Below are 15,290 nucleotides of genomic sequence, written 5' to 3' on the forward strand. Positions count from 1 at the left end.
AAGAAAGGAAGCTTGTAAAACACTGATGTTAAACTGAAGTGCTGAGGAAAGGCTTTAAATACAGAGATGGAACTATCCCCATAAGCAGCAATCTCTGCAGTAGAGACTGATCTCAAAGCAATCTTTCTGCTGGAAAGCCACATTCTGGCTGCAAGGCCACTGTCCTGATGAAAGAGGAGAAAAGCTTCTTGGAGCTGACTTAAGGCATCAATTTCTCTTCACTTCTGCATACTTCTGTATATAAGTTGTATATTACATAAATTTAGTTTTTACCTTAATTTATTCTATTAGTAATGCCAGCACTTACAGCTGAGGTTCTGAACAGGTTTCTCAGCATCATACATAGTAGAGCCAATAAAGGCAATTAAATTGTGTGTTCCTCCACATCTTTTCCCAGAGTGGGTCTGAGTTGCTACTGAAGTCTTGTCAGTCTGTCAGTCAGTCTGGAAGGCTGCTCCTGCAGTGGTCAGACCTGGTCAGCATCCACCTGGCATTCAGCAGTGGAGAGACTGCCTGAGCCTGACACACCTCCCAGCAGGCTGTTAACCAGTCACCGAGTGCTCAAAACCCCTGTCAAACGAGTCAAGCTGTATTCTAATCTCTGTTGATACTAAATTTAATTGTTCTTGTGTCTGTCTCCAGTCAGCCTGCAAACCAACTCTACTATCTTTCTCACAAACCAGGCTATCAGTGTTAAGGAATACTTGGAGAACACCACTGGAGTGCAGCCTATCCTGAAACTATCAGGATGATTGTGTCTTTTCTTCCATCCTGTCATTAAGAAGTGTCAGAGATGGCATGTCCCTCTGCCTCAGGACAACAAATATGATGACTATCTAGAAATGTTAAACCAATTATTTGAAAACACCTCTTCACAGATCTCAGGAAAATATATATAACCACTTTGTGTTTTATTATTACAAAAACACTATACTGCTGAAAAATACTAATTTTTTCATGTAATCAAACTATTTGCATTTGGTTTAAAAAATACAACTAATTTTAAATACTCAACATTACAAACATTTTATCAAATAAATGCTTCAAAGAAATTTCCACTAAAAAAAATCTTTCACAAGACAGCCCAATGTCTTGAGGGAATTTCCTGTTCAGAAAAAAAAATTAACAGCTTCCTTAATTAAAATATAACACAGTGAAAAATCAATGGCTAAATTAAATTTCTTTACAGCACATTCTTTACATTCCTTTTCCTGAAAAAAAATGCTGTATTGTATATGTAATAGGAAAAACATGGGAGTCAATGCCTAGCATGCATTTTAACAGTAACTATGAAAAAAAACAACCCACCTCTACTATAAGGAAGTAGACAAATTAAATCAAGCAATTTGTGCACATAGCTTCTGCTAAAGTCAATTGGTACATATGAAAGGATAAAATGGATAAAGTGCCTTTACTGGAAAGCAAAACTAAATCTCTGTAGCAGAATGCCCCTCCTTTTATTTGATGTTAAAGAGAAATAGGAGGGAACAAACAGAGTTATGCTAAGACAGGAAAAACCAAAGAATATCGACCCAAACCAAACAACACTTTCAGAAATCTAGCTAAGCTCAGTTACAAGGATTTGAACACTGAAATCAAAAGCAGATTGCCTTCAGTATGTGCATTAAGAAGAGATAGCTTGATGGGTAGTAATATGCCAAAGTGAAATACCTATTGTTACAGGACATGTACAGCACTAATACAACTGTTCTGAAGATGCAAAAGGATACAGATCTGCAGCAAGCCTTTTACATGAGGGCAGGCTTCACTTACCACTGGATTGCTGATGTAAAAATGAGTGGCTGTGAATAGAGTGAATGGTCTGCAAGCATTTTAGCATTACTTGTGAAAAGATAATTCTAATTTCTCAGCTATTATTGGCTGCAAGTATTCCCTGATGTAATTATGGAGTAATAGCTGAGAACCTGATTGTAACCAACAGTTAGTAGTTTGTTGCTAACAAGGCAAACATGACAAACAATTTTGAGGCAATTATTGTCATTACAAGCCACACTCAATTGTTCAAGGCAAGCGTAATAGAAAGTGACAGTTGTGCAGCTGGGATGGTGGTGCGGGAAACAAGATTGTTCTCTGAATGCAACAGACCACTCAGACTCTAGCAGAGAGTCTGCTCAATGCATAATTCATGTTTAATAATATTTTAGTCTCTAAAGCAAATTACAGTATAAGATAAGAAACAAACAGAGACATGTCAAAAAAAATCCCACAAGTTATTATAAGATGGAATAAGACACAGAAGTAACTGAAGCAGGGGGGAGATATTCACTTAAGCCAACTCATGAGATACTTGCAAGTAGCAAACGTAAATACAGTAACTCTACATATTAAAAGAGTCAGTTATAAAAGCAATCTATTTGCTATACTTCAGTGAGATGGGTGCTCATGTCCAAATCCCAGTTTGAGACCATTGTATGATTAGATAGGGCCAGGAGTAGGGAAGGAGTGTTCTCCATTGAGAAACATTTATGATTAATTCTGAACAAATTTGAATTGTGTGTAGAGTCAAAGGAAGATTTTCATCTCTCATACAATAGAAGTGCCTCATGTATCAGCTCAGTATTCTGATGACAATGCACACAGCAGCTGCCTTGTCAGCAGCCAGTCTATTAAAATACTTGATTTGCTGAAAATTCCACCCAGCTCTCCTTAATGATGTTAAGGGCTGAAAGTTTCTAATGCAGCTGCAGCAACATTTCAAGCTCTTGCCCAGGCTCAGTAATATTCATTGTCAGTGACATTGTAGCACTGCTGAAGTGTCACTTGTAGTGTCTTTTGCCCTGATAAGGTATCATTTCTAAAGAAGTCATTAAAACACCACTGAAACTAGATTTCCAAAACTCTCTGACTTTCTGGTCATGTTTCACCATTTTCCTCTTTCTTAAATCTCAGAATCATAGAATGTTTTGGGTGGAAGGGACCCTGAAGATCATCTAGTTGCAGCCCCCCTGCCATAAGCAGGGACACCTTCCATTACAATACATTGGTTTATGCAGATAATAATCCATCAAACCAAATCTGCAGAGCTAAATTGCTCCAGGTGCAGCTCCACTGAAGCAAAATAGCACCACATGCCAGTTTCTCAGGTACAATTTGACTCTGCTTAGGTGAAGATGATACTGCTTTTCCCAGACAGAGCAACATATTATAACTAACTCCCTGTCTAGAAAAAACGCTGTGATTTTGACATCTGTGACACACTTCAGTGCAACCCAAAGACTTAGTCAGAAACATATATGTGTGACTGCACTGTCTTTTGCTTTATTCTGTAAGAAAGCTGGTGATTGCAAAAGGTGGCAGATCAACAGCTGCAAAGACAGGAGACCTTTGCTTCTGTATGTCACATCTGTGCTCCTTTTTCACTGCCACGAAATAGGCAAGTGTCTTAGATTTTCAGAAAACAAGTATTTATCTTTTCACTCTGAGTGGTAAGAAGTGAGATCATTTCCCAAAGTGTTGCAAATTTCAGTGGCTTGAACAAGACTGGAAAATTGTCAGATCACCTGGTTCTAGCTCAAATGTAATTTTAAATGGCCTGCCATTTCACCAAAAAAAAAAAAAAAAGAAAAAAAAAAGTAACTTTTTCTCTATCCTCTTTATAAGCAAACATTTTTAATCAGTTCAAACCCTTCCTATTAAGCAAAAATTACCTTTTTATTCACAGTAAAATGCTTATTAATTTGCAATATCTTATATAAAGTATAAGCATTATAAACAACCTTAATAGAATTTTAGCTTTGTTAATATGGATCTAATGATTGCAAATAAAATCAGTCAAGTCACAAAAAGTTCTTAAAATGAAAAGGCTTTCTAAAATTATATGAGGTGGCATGTAGGAAAACTGACAGACTGCTTTTTATTTTTATTTTTAATATTTTTATTAAGGCTTTATGACTTCATTGGTAATTTCAGTCTATCCTATATACCACAGAAATATCAAGTGCCTTGTTTTGAAGTCTAAAGAAATAAACGTTTTTAGAAAAATATATCTAAACTCTGTAGATAATTTGGGTAATGTTTTGTGAGCCTTTGCTGAAGTCAAGTGAACTTAGACCTCGTAAAGAAGAAGGACATTTGTAAAACCTTTCAGTGCTTGAACAAAAATTAAAAGCACAGTACCTCTTGATGTAAATTGAATTTATAAGTTAATGTAAAATAACATTTCCACTGAAAATTCTTAATTACCAGCAAAAAGGTTGCCATGGATTTAATGCTGGGAATCACCTGCTCTCATGTTGGCTTTGCTATCATTCACTTTACTCAAGTTTAAGAGCTGGGCCAATACATTGTCAAGAGCAGAGGTAATTTACTCCATTATGTTCTTTCACTAATTGTCTTCACTTTGGCCTGCAGTTGGTGCTTGGGCTCATATATCTTGAACTTAAATTGCTTTGAGAATAAAGATAAGTCAGTGTTTCAAGAGGGGGAGTCCAGGTTTCAGTGGAATAAAGACAAAAGCAGAAACAAGTACAACACTACAACAAGTTCAGAATGAGAAGATGGATTCAACTCTTGGCTTGGACTTAGTTCAGAGAGAAAAATCAACAGCAAATCTGCACTCTTGCATAGACAGTCAGTTTTGACAACTTAATCAGCTAATGTTACTTATTTCAGGTGAAGTCATTGTGTAGAGATTATAGCTTTGATGCAGGAAACAGGTATTTAGATGGCTGACTCCAATACTTGCATCTGTCACAAACACAAATGAGTGAAAGGAATAGTTAATGTTAACAGCCAGGTTTCCTACACCTATATTGTGTAAAATGTGGCAATTTGAACATGCCAAAGAAAGAGAATTGACACCATCCAAGTGATCATAAACTACTCAAAGACAATCCTCCATTGCATTACAATATTATTGCTCAGTTTTCTATAAATTGGAAAAAATACAACCAGGAAAAGCCTATTAATCTCTACAGCTAAATTGACAGCACAACTCCCATTAAAGGTTGACTTCTGACATATTTTGTCGTGGTTAGCTCCCATAAGTTCCTACATGTCTCCACACAGTGCCTGAGAGGCAGATGTATATGTGTATATATATATATGTATAAAAATGTAATTATAATTTTTTTAAAACTAGATTGAAGAGAGCACAATCCCTCCACCCAATTCCAGACTAATCACAGATATATTTTGTATACCTCAGTACAGTGCGAAATACTGAAAATAAATCAATCCTGCATCTTTCACTGAGTTACAGTCAAATAGTCTCATCCCTGACTTTTACTTCATAACTCACATAGTAAAAAACAAACAAAAAATGCCATGTCACATTTATACTTAATTCTCCTCACTTCTAGGGTTAAGAACACTTATATGTTCTTAATTTCCTCTAATCAGAGCATCCCCCTACATATCTTGTGTCTTGGTAAGTAATGAACCACAACAGTGAGGAGGGAAACACACCCAGCTGTTCTGCACAGCAGCTAGCAGGCAAGGGCAACAAAAGTCCTCTTTTCACTCAGGTAGAAGCTGTTGCTACTCCTTTGAAGGACTATCTAGAGTACAGTTTTCACAATGAAAATCAAATTTTTAACAGGTTGAACCACTAACTTAAAAAACAAAAAAGTTCCTTTATTTCCAACTCCATTCACAAACCTTGCCTGCTGTCTGTGGTCTGAGATGGGCAAAAGAGTTTGATCCAGCAGCATCAGAGCCCCAAGAGCATTATTAAGAAAAAGGAGAATTAAAGACAGCTCTCAAGTGGGAGCTTTGCCTGCAGATGAGTTACACACAGAGTTCACCCCAAATAACCAGCTTAGGACACAGAACTGTGTCATGTCCAGGGAAGCAAGAAAACAGGGGAAGCAAGAGGCAAGCAAAAGAGAAAGGAACACATGAGCAATTTGCAGCTCTATTATCCAGCTGGCTGCTAGAGAAAACACCTCTGAGGCACTGCTAAGGAGAGAGCCATACCCTGTTCCCAGCTGGGGAATGAACCAATTGTAAATTAGAGCTCTTTTCCTTTTCTATCTCCCCAGGGAAGAGCAGCAGCCATTTTCCAACTCCTACCCCATCGTTGCAGCAGTCTTGCAGGTGCTCAGGATACTATTTTCAGCCATTCACCAGCAGGTGTGACTCAAGACCCTGTTATTTAAAAGTGTATAAAGGCTAATTTAAAGTGGAAACTCTCCTTAGTAGTATTGCAGCAACTTCAGTACCATGGATACAATTCACTAGCTCTCCACACTTTTCATTACTTCCTTAACTCCCTGTACCCTTTCCACCTAACAACCTTAGTACAAGTATTATGAAGCCTCAGTCCACTTGCAAAGCCCAGGACTTTTGTGCAGTACCAGCACCCATCTACTCTGAGAAAATATTCACCTTCTGTCTCCATGCCCTTCCTCCTCAGCATTTTTCTCACCTACCATGGCATTTCTGGGTGAAGAAGTCTATTGTTTTAGGCTGATGCTGTGAGTTGCTCTCATACTTGCCTTTACTCTGTTTAGGTTCAAGCAACCTAACCATGAGAAACAGGACACAGTATTGGGCTGGAAGACATTGAGAAATTTTCTAGTATGAGCTCTGTAGTAGACTCCCAAAGAAAAATGCCTATCTAAATAGGATGCAAGTACAGCCCCAAGGGATGAGGCTATAAAGCATTATATTTCTTCTACATAGACAGTGTCAGTATTCTGATGCTCTGATAAACTGAACTGGAAGAGGATCCTCCATCTACCACTCAGTAGCAAACTGAGTAGTTCATAGCCCAGTTCACTATTATATTCCTGTAGGGTACACAGGCTGTTTATATTCTAGTACCAAATTAATTTAAATCCATAGGAAAAAATACAGGGGATGTCCCAAAATGTTCTCATGTAGCTCACATTGGAAACCAGGTAAGTAAATTGATTAAACACATCACCTTTAGGTATACTGGAGCTGTCCTTAATCCATCCCAGCCAGTAGTTTTCCTAATGATCCCCACTAGCAAATTATCCTCCCAAAGAGAGCATGCTTGAGGCAGCAGAAGGCATGTGCTATCCCATTCCACTCCAGACACCAATTCCAACTGCACGTACACAGGCAAGCTTATGCAACAGCAAATTTTCACCTGCCAGGATGCAGCAAAACATTTCAGATGAGGCAAATGCCAAGTGTCTTTATCTACAGGCTGAATGTGGTGGCTGACATAAACTTTCATAGACATACAGAATGTTTGAGGGAAGGGAGCAAGAATCACTTCTGACACAGATTCATGCTTTGGTGATTATTTTGGTGTGCGTGCACTATAATTACAGATTAAATTTGTAAACTTTTACAATGCAGCCTGTGACAGCAAAAGGGATTTTACTACTAAATTCATTTAAGTTCGTTTTTATTTTCCCTCCTTCCTGTTCCAACTTCCCTTCCTCTACTTTTCATATTGTTTATTTTCTTCCAATCTATTTTTCTCCTGCCCTCTCCTCTTGTTCTTCTTCCCTCCCCCACCTCATATCTTTCTATTCCTCCTTCACCCCTTCTCCCACATTTGAAACAGCAGTGTTGCTATAACTAGCCACACTTAGGTTTGCTAACAACATCTATCAAAAGAAAACAATGAAGCAGGAAGAGCTGCTATTTCAAATCTCTCTATCAGTAGATGCTTTAGCCAGAAGACATAGCAAAAAATAGGATTGTCTTAGGAAGGTGAGCAAGTACCATCTGGCAGGAAGGGAAGAAAAGCTGAGGGATTTAAAGCCATACTGTAAGATCACGCTCTCTGAAGTTCAAAGACCACAGTGGATCTATTTCCCATACATTTCAAACAGCAAGTGACAAATTTGCAGCATTTTATCATTCTTACTTAGGTTCTAATATGATTAGATTTGGCACACGACTCTGGTTGCAGCAGGTGTTAAGATATGTGTGACAAGCATTTCTTCACAGGTTACTGTACTGAACTATAATTTTTATTTCAGACATATACATGCATGCAATTATTATTAAGAAACTATATATGTGAAACTTCTACAGCATAGTATTGCAGTGAAAGCCAGATCAAATGGCACCTTCCTAAGTATCCCTGAGGCCCCTAAGTTAGCAGTATAACTATAATATACTATACCTGTGTAAAGTCAAACTTCAACAGGAAAGTGAACTAACTTTTCATACATCATGCATCAGAACTGCTCCTTTAGTGAGCATATGTAGACAGAAACTAAGTTAAAAGTTGAAAAATATTTGTTATAACTTGAGGACACTCAGACAAAAGGCAGTTGTGGTTAGAATCAGGTGTGGTTAGAATCTGCTCCTTCCTTCCTTTGGAGAGCAACCCAGCTGAAGATCCAGCCCATCACTAGGTCCTATCAGCCATTCTCACCTAAATGTCTTACCAGCTATCAAATGACCATGATGCATGAAGTGCAAAGCATCCAGCCTAGCTGTCAAATCCCATATATTTAGTGTTCCAAAGGAATATAAAAAGCACTTCTGACTTGGAACACATGATCAGGAAGTTCCCAAGTAGCAAGTACAGAATTCTAATGTTGTTTCTAATGGCAATAGAATTGACCTGCACTGTGGGTGTTGTCTGTTCATGTGCCACTCATGAGCCACTGTCACAGTCTGTAGTAGACAGGCTATTTGTGAGCTCTGTAATCCAGAAGAAAGTTCATTCCAAACCAGACTCATTTAGCTTGCTATATAACAAGGGTTGAAACCAAAGACTACATACCCATGCACCTTCAGTGCAAAGTAAGTCAGTTTAATCTCTGACCAAAAAGTGGTTTTGTTGTAAACAAGAAACAACATTCAGATGTGCAATGCTGCTCGCTGTTTTCTCATCTTTTGCCTCTATTTTTCCATAGGAATTTGTTGTTTCCATCCCTTCTTCTGAATATCACATTGCAGGTCCTATCTCCCAAATAACCAGTTTTTGTGACACTACTCTCCCTCCTTGTATAAACTTGTCAGCTTTCTGGGTTGCCCAGAAAGGTTTGAGCTTTGTTTCCATTTATGCCTGTGCACGGTCACACTACAAATATATATATATTTATATAAACAGTAAAATAACACTACTTAACATATACTTATCTAAGCAATCACCTGTTGCATAAGCAACAAATTAATTAACCTGCAAAGAAAACCTCCTAATTTCTTCTTCCTCATGCTGAGATACAGGGAACATGTATTTCAAATTACCTAATGAAGCACACTATGAAGAAAAGCAAGCTCTAAATGAAAGCACAGAATGGGAAAAAAAAAACAAGGTAATGCCACATTTTTCTGAACAAAATGAGAGCCTTACCATCCTGCTGGCCCTGGAGGTTCTGAGGACTTTGCATTCTCTCCTCCAGATTTGAGCTGAGGTCAGAGTTCACAGCTGACATTCTAGTTGAGTCACTCATATCAAACTCATCACTTTCTATAGAACTTTCATCCTGCAAATAAAAAGAGACATGTCAGACAACATGGTATATTCTCCACATTATATGTGCAGCTCATTCTCTTCACATTTGTTTCACTCACACCTGGTGTGGACTGTAATCATGCTAAATACTTTTGTATATAAGAAAACAAGCAGAGCACATCAAGAAGAGGAAGGAAAATACAGCATTTGTATGGTATGATAATCTGACAAATGTAATTTGTTCAGCTATGAGGATACTACATAGTAGTTCTATAGTAGATCCCAGAAAAGAATGGGTAACTAGAGACCACATACCAAGCCCCTGTTACAAATTTGGCTGAGGAGACCTCCCTATATTCCCTGCCTGAATCCTTTACCTTTTCCACATGGAAGTCAGTAGCTCTGTGAATGACCACTGTCCTGGTTTGGGCTGGGATAGAGTTCATTTTCTTCTTAGTACGTGGTACAGTGCTCTGTTTGGATTTAGTATGGGAATAATGTTGATAAAACACTGATGTTTTGGTTGTTGCTAAGCAGTGCTTACTCTAAGTTAAAGACTTTCCAGTTTCCCATGCCCTGCCAGCAAGCAGGTGCACAAGAAGCCAGGAGGGAGCAGGGCCAGGACAGCTGGCCTGAACTGGCCAAAGGGATATTCCATACCATAGAGCATTATGCCCAGTATATAAACTGGGAGGAGTTGACCAGAGGGAGACAGGCTGGGCATCATTCAGCGGGTGGTGAGGAATTTTATTTGGCATCACATGTCTTTCTTGGGTTTTATTCCTCCTCTTCTCTCTCATTTCATTACAATTAGTAGTAGCAGTACTGGCACCAGTAGTAGAATATTTTACTTTGTTTAAATTATTACAGTCTTCTCATCTCAACCCCTGGGTTTTTACTTTCATTTGATTTTCTCCCCCATCCTACCAATGGGTAAAGGAGTGAGCAAGCCACTACATGGTTCTTAGTTGCTGGCTGGAGTTAAACCACAAAGATTCAAAGGAAGATAATTCCAAATGGCAACCTGACCTAGTAAAAATCCATGATCAAATCCCTTGACATGATGTCACACATACACTGTGTTTAAAGAAGCATCTATGAAAATGAGAAAGCCCATAAAAGTTCTGAGCATGGTCATGACAGTGGCAAATAAAAGCAATATAATCACAGGAGAATCGCTGCAAATTTATTCTACATTATACATCTGTAATATTATTTATCTATCAAGTCCAGTTACAGAGCATTTAACAGGGGTGATAAAAAGACAAAAACTAAAAATCCTGATCATTATCCCCATTTAAAAAAGAAAACAGTTTTAGACATAGTTCAGAAAATATTCAAATACATATTTGACTTCAGTTGCTTCAGTCCCACTGAAGTTCACACATCCACTCATGGATTAGAAATTAAGTATCCACAAGTCTTGCTTTGGAAATGACTGAGGCAATGTACAAATCTAAGGCAATGTACTTTCAATAACAACTTTTCTGAGATAGCTATTCCTGTTAAGAAGAAAAGCACTTCAAAGAAGTTAGAGGAAAATATGGCAAATAGTTTTGTACATCCTGAAAATGTTTGAAATGTTTTTCCAATCTTTCTTTTTTTTTTTTTTTTTTTTACATTTTTTTATCAAAATAGGACAAGACAGGATTCTGGCTATTTTTCTGGGTTGTTCATCAGAACTGACCTAGAAAAATAGCAATCTCTAGAATATGATTCACTGTGTACTTGTTGTGAAGTGGATAGTATAGGTACTAATAAAGCTGCTTGCTTCTTTCTGAGTGTTGGACACTTAAACCAGTTCCTCCAATGGGTCTCAGCAATGTTTCCAGTCTGTGTGGACATTTTGTTCCCTGCAGTAATGACTCATGTTAAATTAGGATAAAGTAGTGCAATTGCCAGTCAGGAGCAAGAGTGGGACAGCACACAGGATGACGCTGTGCTGCACTGCCACAGCAGTACAATGACAAATAAGGAAATGGACATATCTTGTTCTCAGGGATTTGTAAAAATCAAATGGAAGAGTGAAGGCTTCTCTAACAGGCACTTGTCTTTCTTGCCTTACATAAGGTAGGAGCACCCCAGTTACAGAAGCAGCAAACACCCAAACACTGCCCTCACAGATGAACCTTGGTGCCCACCAGCCTCCTGCCCCAGACAGGGCCAGGGCACATGCCAGATGGGACTGAGTTTTAGGGAAAATGCACTCTGCTTGTTCAAAGAGCAAGATAAGAAAACAAACTCCCCCAGACCTTCTGGATTGCTGTGTCTCTGTTAAAACTCAAGGGTATTTCTCATTGAATCCTGCAGGAACCAGCAAGCAGCAGCTTACATATTTCAGTTCTGAGGTTAGGCAATTTGATAGGCTCACAGAAAGGGGGCTCTGGCTGACACTAGCATAGTTATAAAACAACACACATAGGCAGCATGTTTGCCTACAGCACTGCAGAATACTTCCACTTCTCAAACTGTGTAAACCTCCATTGGAATCTGCATGGACTCATGGGCATGGGAGCAAAAACTGGGAACCACTGGCATGTTTATAGCAGCTGCAGCATAGCTCTGAATTCCCACACAGTGGTAAGTTCTTTTAGATGAAATCTGTTTCCCTCTCATCCATGGTCTCAGCTTAAAAGTATGGAATTGAAGATGAGAGAATTGGGATATTTTCAATCACCGTGCTAGCTAGCAGTGGGATCCAAGTTTACTCCTGTCTCAATTCCCCACAAGAATACAGATATGATTGATTAAATCTTTCCTACAAACCAAGCCTGTTTTTTAAGTGCATTTAATAGTTTGAACCAGATGTCTTGCTACTTTTTACTACATTTTCACTGTCATCTTGTTCTCAAGGCAACAAATGTACAGCCCAGGGGGAAAAGAAAACCTTGGCAAAACTGTGCTTTAAGAAAAGGCATAAGGATTATCTTGAGAACTTTTCTTGTGCCCACTCTGTCCTGGAAAAGTTATTATTACTGAAAAATACAAAAAATTACTTTCATAAATCCAGAACTTTCCTTGTGCCCACTCTATCCTAAAAAAGTTATTATTACTAAAACATATAAGAAATTGCCTTCATAAATCCACTGCTGTAGGCATTTCATATACAGTAACAACAGAGTTGCAAAACTGAGCTAGGCAGGGAAATACCAAGCAAAAGTCCTGCTACCTCCATATCATTGCCACTGGATTGTCTAGGTGAAAAACTGGTTTAACAAAAATTTCAGAAAGACTACAACAAAGCATTCAGGCTACAGAAGCTCTGTGGCATGGGGTCCTGATCAAGTATGAGTGCTTGACCCTGTTGTGAAATTAGTAATTCTCAAAGGGAAAAGATGTAGAAACCAAGGAGTCCTTTAATTCCTAAGGCTACTGCAGAATAAAGTATCTTCTCTCCTGCGACTTGAAACTCTACTTTCATATCCCTCAAATTATCAGGAGACCAAATAGAAGGAAAAGATGACCAGGCTGTATTTATGCATTAAGAACTTTGAGTTGGGGATCTCTCCCTACACCCTCTGCAATTAAAAAAAAAAAAGGCCAAACTGAAACAAGGATCCTGATATTTCAAGAAGAGGTGTGAAATGCCCATTCCAGGGAGTGTTGAATAATTCATGAAATCTCTACCAATAGCCCATATCCACATATTGGGAAAAGAAATCTGGCTGACTGCACAAGTGAGAAGTCAGTCAAGGTCTTGACATAATCCAGCTGCTAAGGTTATTTTTTCTTTATTAAAAATATCTTGTAGTTGGACAGGAAGACACAATGCAGAACTGTTTATTGAATGGCACATAGCTGAGCTTCTATTTAGCAGCTTAAATGGTAAATGAACAAACTTCTAGCAAAATGAGGTTACTACAAATACTTTGGTCTGTGCCTGTCAATTGATGAAACATTCCTTAAGAGCTGGGAAAACTCTGAATAAATCAGAGAAAGCAAACAATCTTTGAGAAGAACTAAATACACTTCAATCCAAATTCTCCATGAAGAAGTTTGATTCTCAGTACAATGTGTTACATCCTGGCTGCTAGCCTTGAGAACACCATGGCAGTCATTTCAGCTGTTGATGGTATTGGTTTATAAAAGCAGACAATGGAAGTCACTTCTGGGCACAGAATTAAGTCTCGAGTGAACATGCTGCCCACATCACCCTTTCCACTGTTCCAGTGAATGAGCACCTCCAGGCAATTCAAACAACAGCTCACTACCCCAATCACAGAAGGGCCATAAGTCATCATATTTTCTCTCAATCTGGTTGCTTGAAAATGACCCTGCCTTGGCCTCAGACTAACTGTTTTAGCAACAAAATTATAAAGATGGGATCAACAATCATCTTCACTTCAGTTTCCAAGCTACCTTAAAGACAAGCACAAAAGAATCTAAGAGAACAAAAAAACCAAAAGATTTCAGGTTTTACCTCATCTTGCTGTGAGTTTAGTAGCTGCAGCTTCATGTGTTTCATATAAGCCATAGTAATGGGCATGTTGTAATCAATCATACTGGTCACCAAAGTTGGAGGTTTTCCATTATCTGCAAAAAAAAGTGAAATTATGCATTATGTGTTTATTGTGGAGGCTGTGCCATTTAGCTCTAAGTTTTGCATTTTCAATCACTTGTAGGCTGTACAAGTGGAAGTCTCCCAAAGAAAAAGGAAAACCAAGATCAAACCCTGAAAATTGATGAGTTCTTCTACCCTAAATGACTATAGCCCATATACCCTATCCATTCCTTACGCTTAAGCTCCCATACAAACATTTCCATAGCAAAAGAAATTATTTCCTCCAGATAAAATCATTTTTCTATTGAGGGTGCAGATGGCATTACACTCCCTCTTTTACTGAAAGCAGAAGATTCACTACCTTCCAGCTTAAGTAAATGAGATGATCTGACTTACTGAACTGTTACAGTCTACCAAATTTATATGAACTCTCACTTAAGCTAGGAAAGTATAAATGGGTATTAGAAATAAAATTACTTTACATCCCACTATTTGGCACTAAAAGTACCTTTATGATCTGCTCCATCTGGGTTTAAATGCATTCTTTTCTGGCACTCTGAGCAGCTCATTAGAAATCGTGTCACCGCTTCTCTCGGTAGGAAGGCATAGGTCTCTGAAATCTGAAATTGATAACAAAATATAGGTGTTATTATGTAAGCTGATTGAGCATGATTTAACAGACCTGATCATCATATTTCCAAATAAGGGACATTATCTTTTAATGCCAGGAAGCCCAATGAAAGCATGTTTTGCATACTATGTAGGATTTCAAGAAACATCTCTCCAATCTGACTTCTTATCATCTAATGGCTACTAATGGTTGGTACTGAACAAAATTCTACTTATATCAAAAGGGGGGTGGTTTTCTGTTTACAATTCATTTCAAATTCCTTTCAACAAAAAGATTCACACATAACAGCTATCCCACTGTGAAATGGTACCCAAAAAAAATTGAAGAGAGACCTTTTTCTAATAGCCAATGCCAAAAAAAGAAAGTACTTGTCTCATGTGTTCTGTTTATTTTTGTTGTAACAATACATGGACAGATTTAGAACTTGATGTATTAGCAGCGGTGAAGGTTGCCTTACTATTTTTATTTTGCACTTGAATGTTTTGTGAAAATATTTTTCTAAAGCTTGTGGTTTCATATTTTGGAGTACCTACAGTATTTTGACTAACAATTACAGAATTTGTGAGTCAGATGATTTTACAGACTCTGCTTTACCTGGCAATATCTTGAAACAATGGATTTTAGTTGTCTCCTGGTTTAAACAAAATCAGTGTTTCTAACCACATACTCACAAGCAGGCACTAGAGTGATATTTTTTCTCTTTTTAAAGGGAGAGGAGGAAGCAGTTGTAACTGGTTTTAAAGATTGTATTGCCCCCACCCCAAAGGATGCATCTGTCTTTATAGATATTTTGCCTTGCTGAG

The 15,290-nt window shown here is 38.1% G+C and overlaps 1 protein-coding gene across 4 annotated transcripts in view; it reads right to left on the reverse strand.

The window, feature by feature from the left end:
- The window catches only part of NOL4 (nucleolar protein 4), a 185,820-nt gene that overhangs the window by 126,168 nt on the left and 44,362 nt on the right, over positions 1 to 15,290 (reverse strand). For all 4 annotated transcript variants that reach the window (XM_079302951.1, XM_079302950.1, XM_079302952.1 and 1 more), the window contains exons 3-5: positions 14,365 to 14,476; positions 13,776 to 13,888; positions 9,254 to 9,386 (exon numbers count right to left, since the gene is read on the reverse strand). In XM_079302951.1, the coding sequence (XP_079159077.1) occupies positions 9,254 to 9,386; positions 13,776 to 13,888; positions 14,365 to 14,476 (358 nt within the window). The remainder of the gene's footprint in view (positions 1 to 9,253; positions 9,387 to 13,775; positions 13,889 to 14,364; positions 14,477 to 15,290) is intronic.

The sequence above is a fragment of the Erithacus rubecula genome (assembly GCF_903797595.1).
Source record: "Erithacus rubecula genome assembly, chromosome: 3".
NCBI classification, from domain to species: domain Eukaryota; kingdom Metazoa; phylum Chordata; class Aves; order Passeriformes; family Muscicapidae; genus Erithacus; species Erithacus rubecula.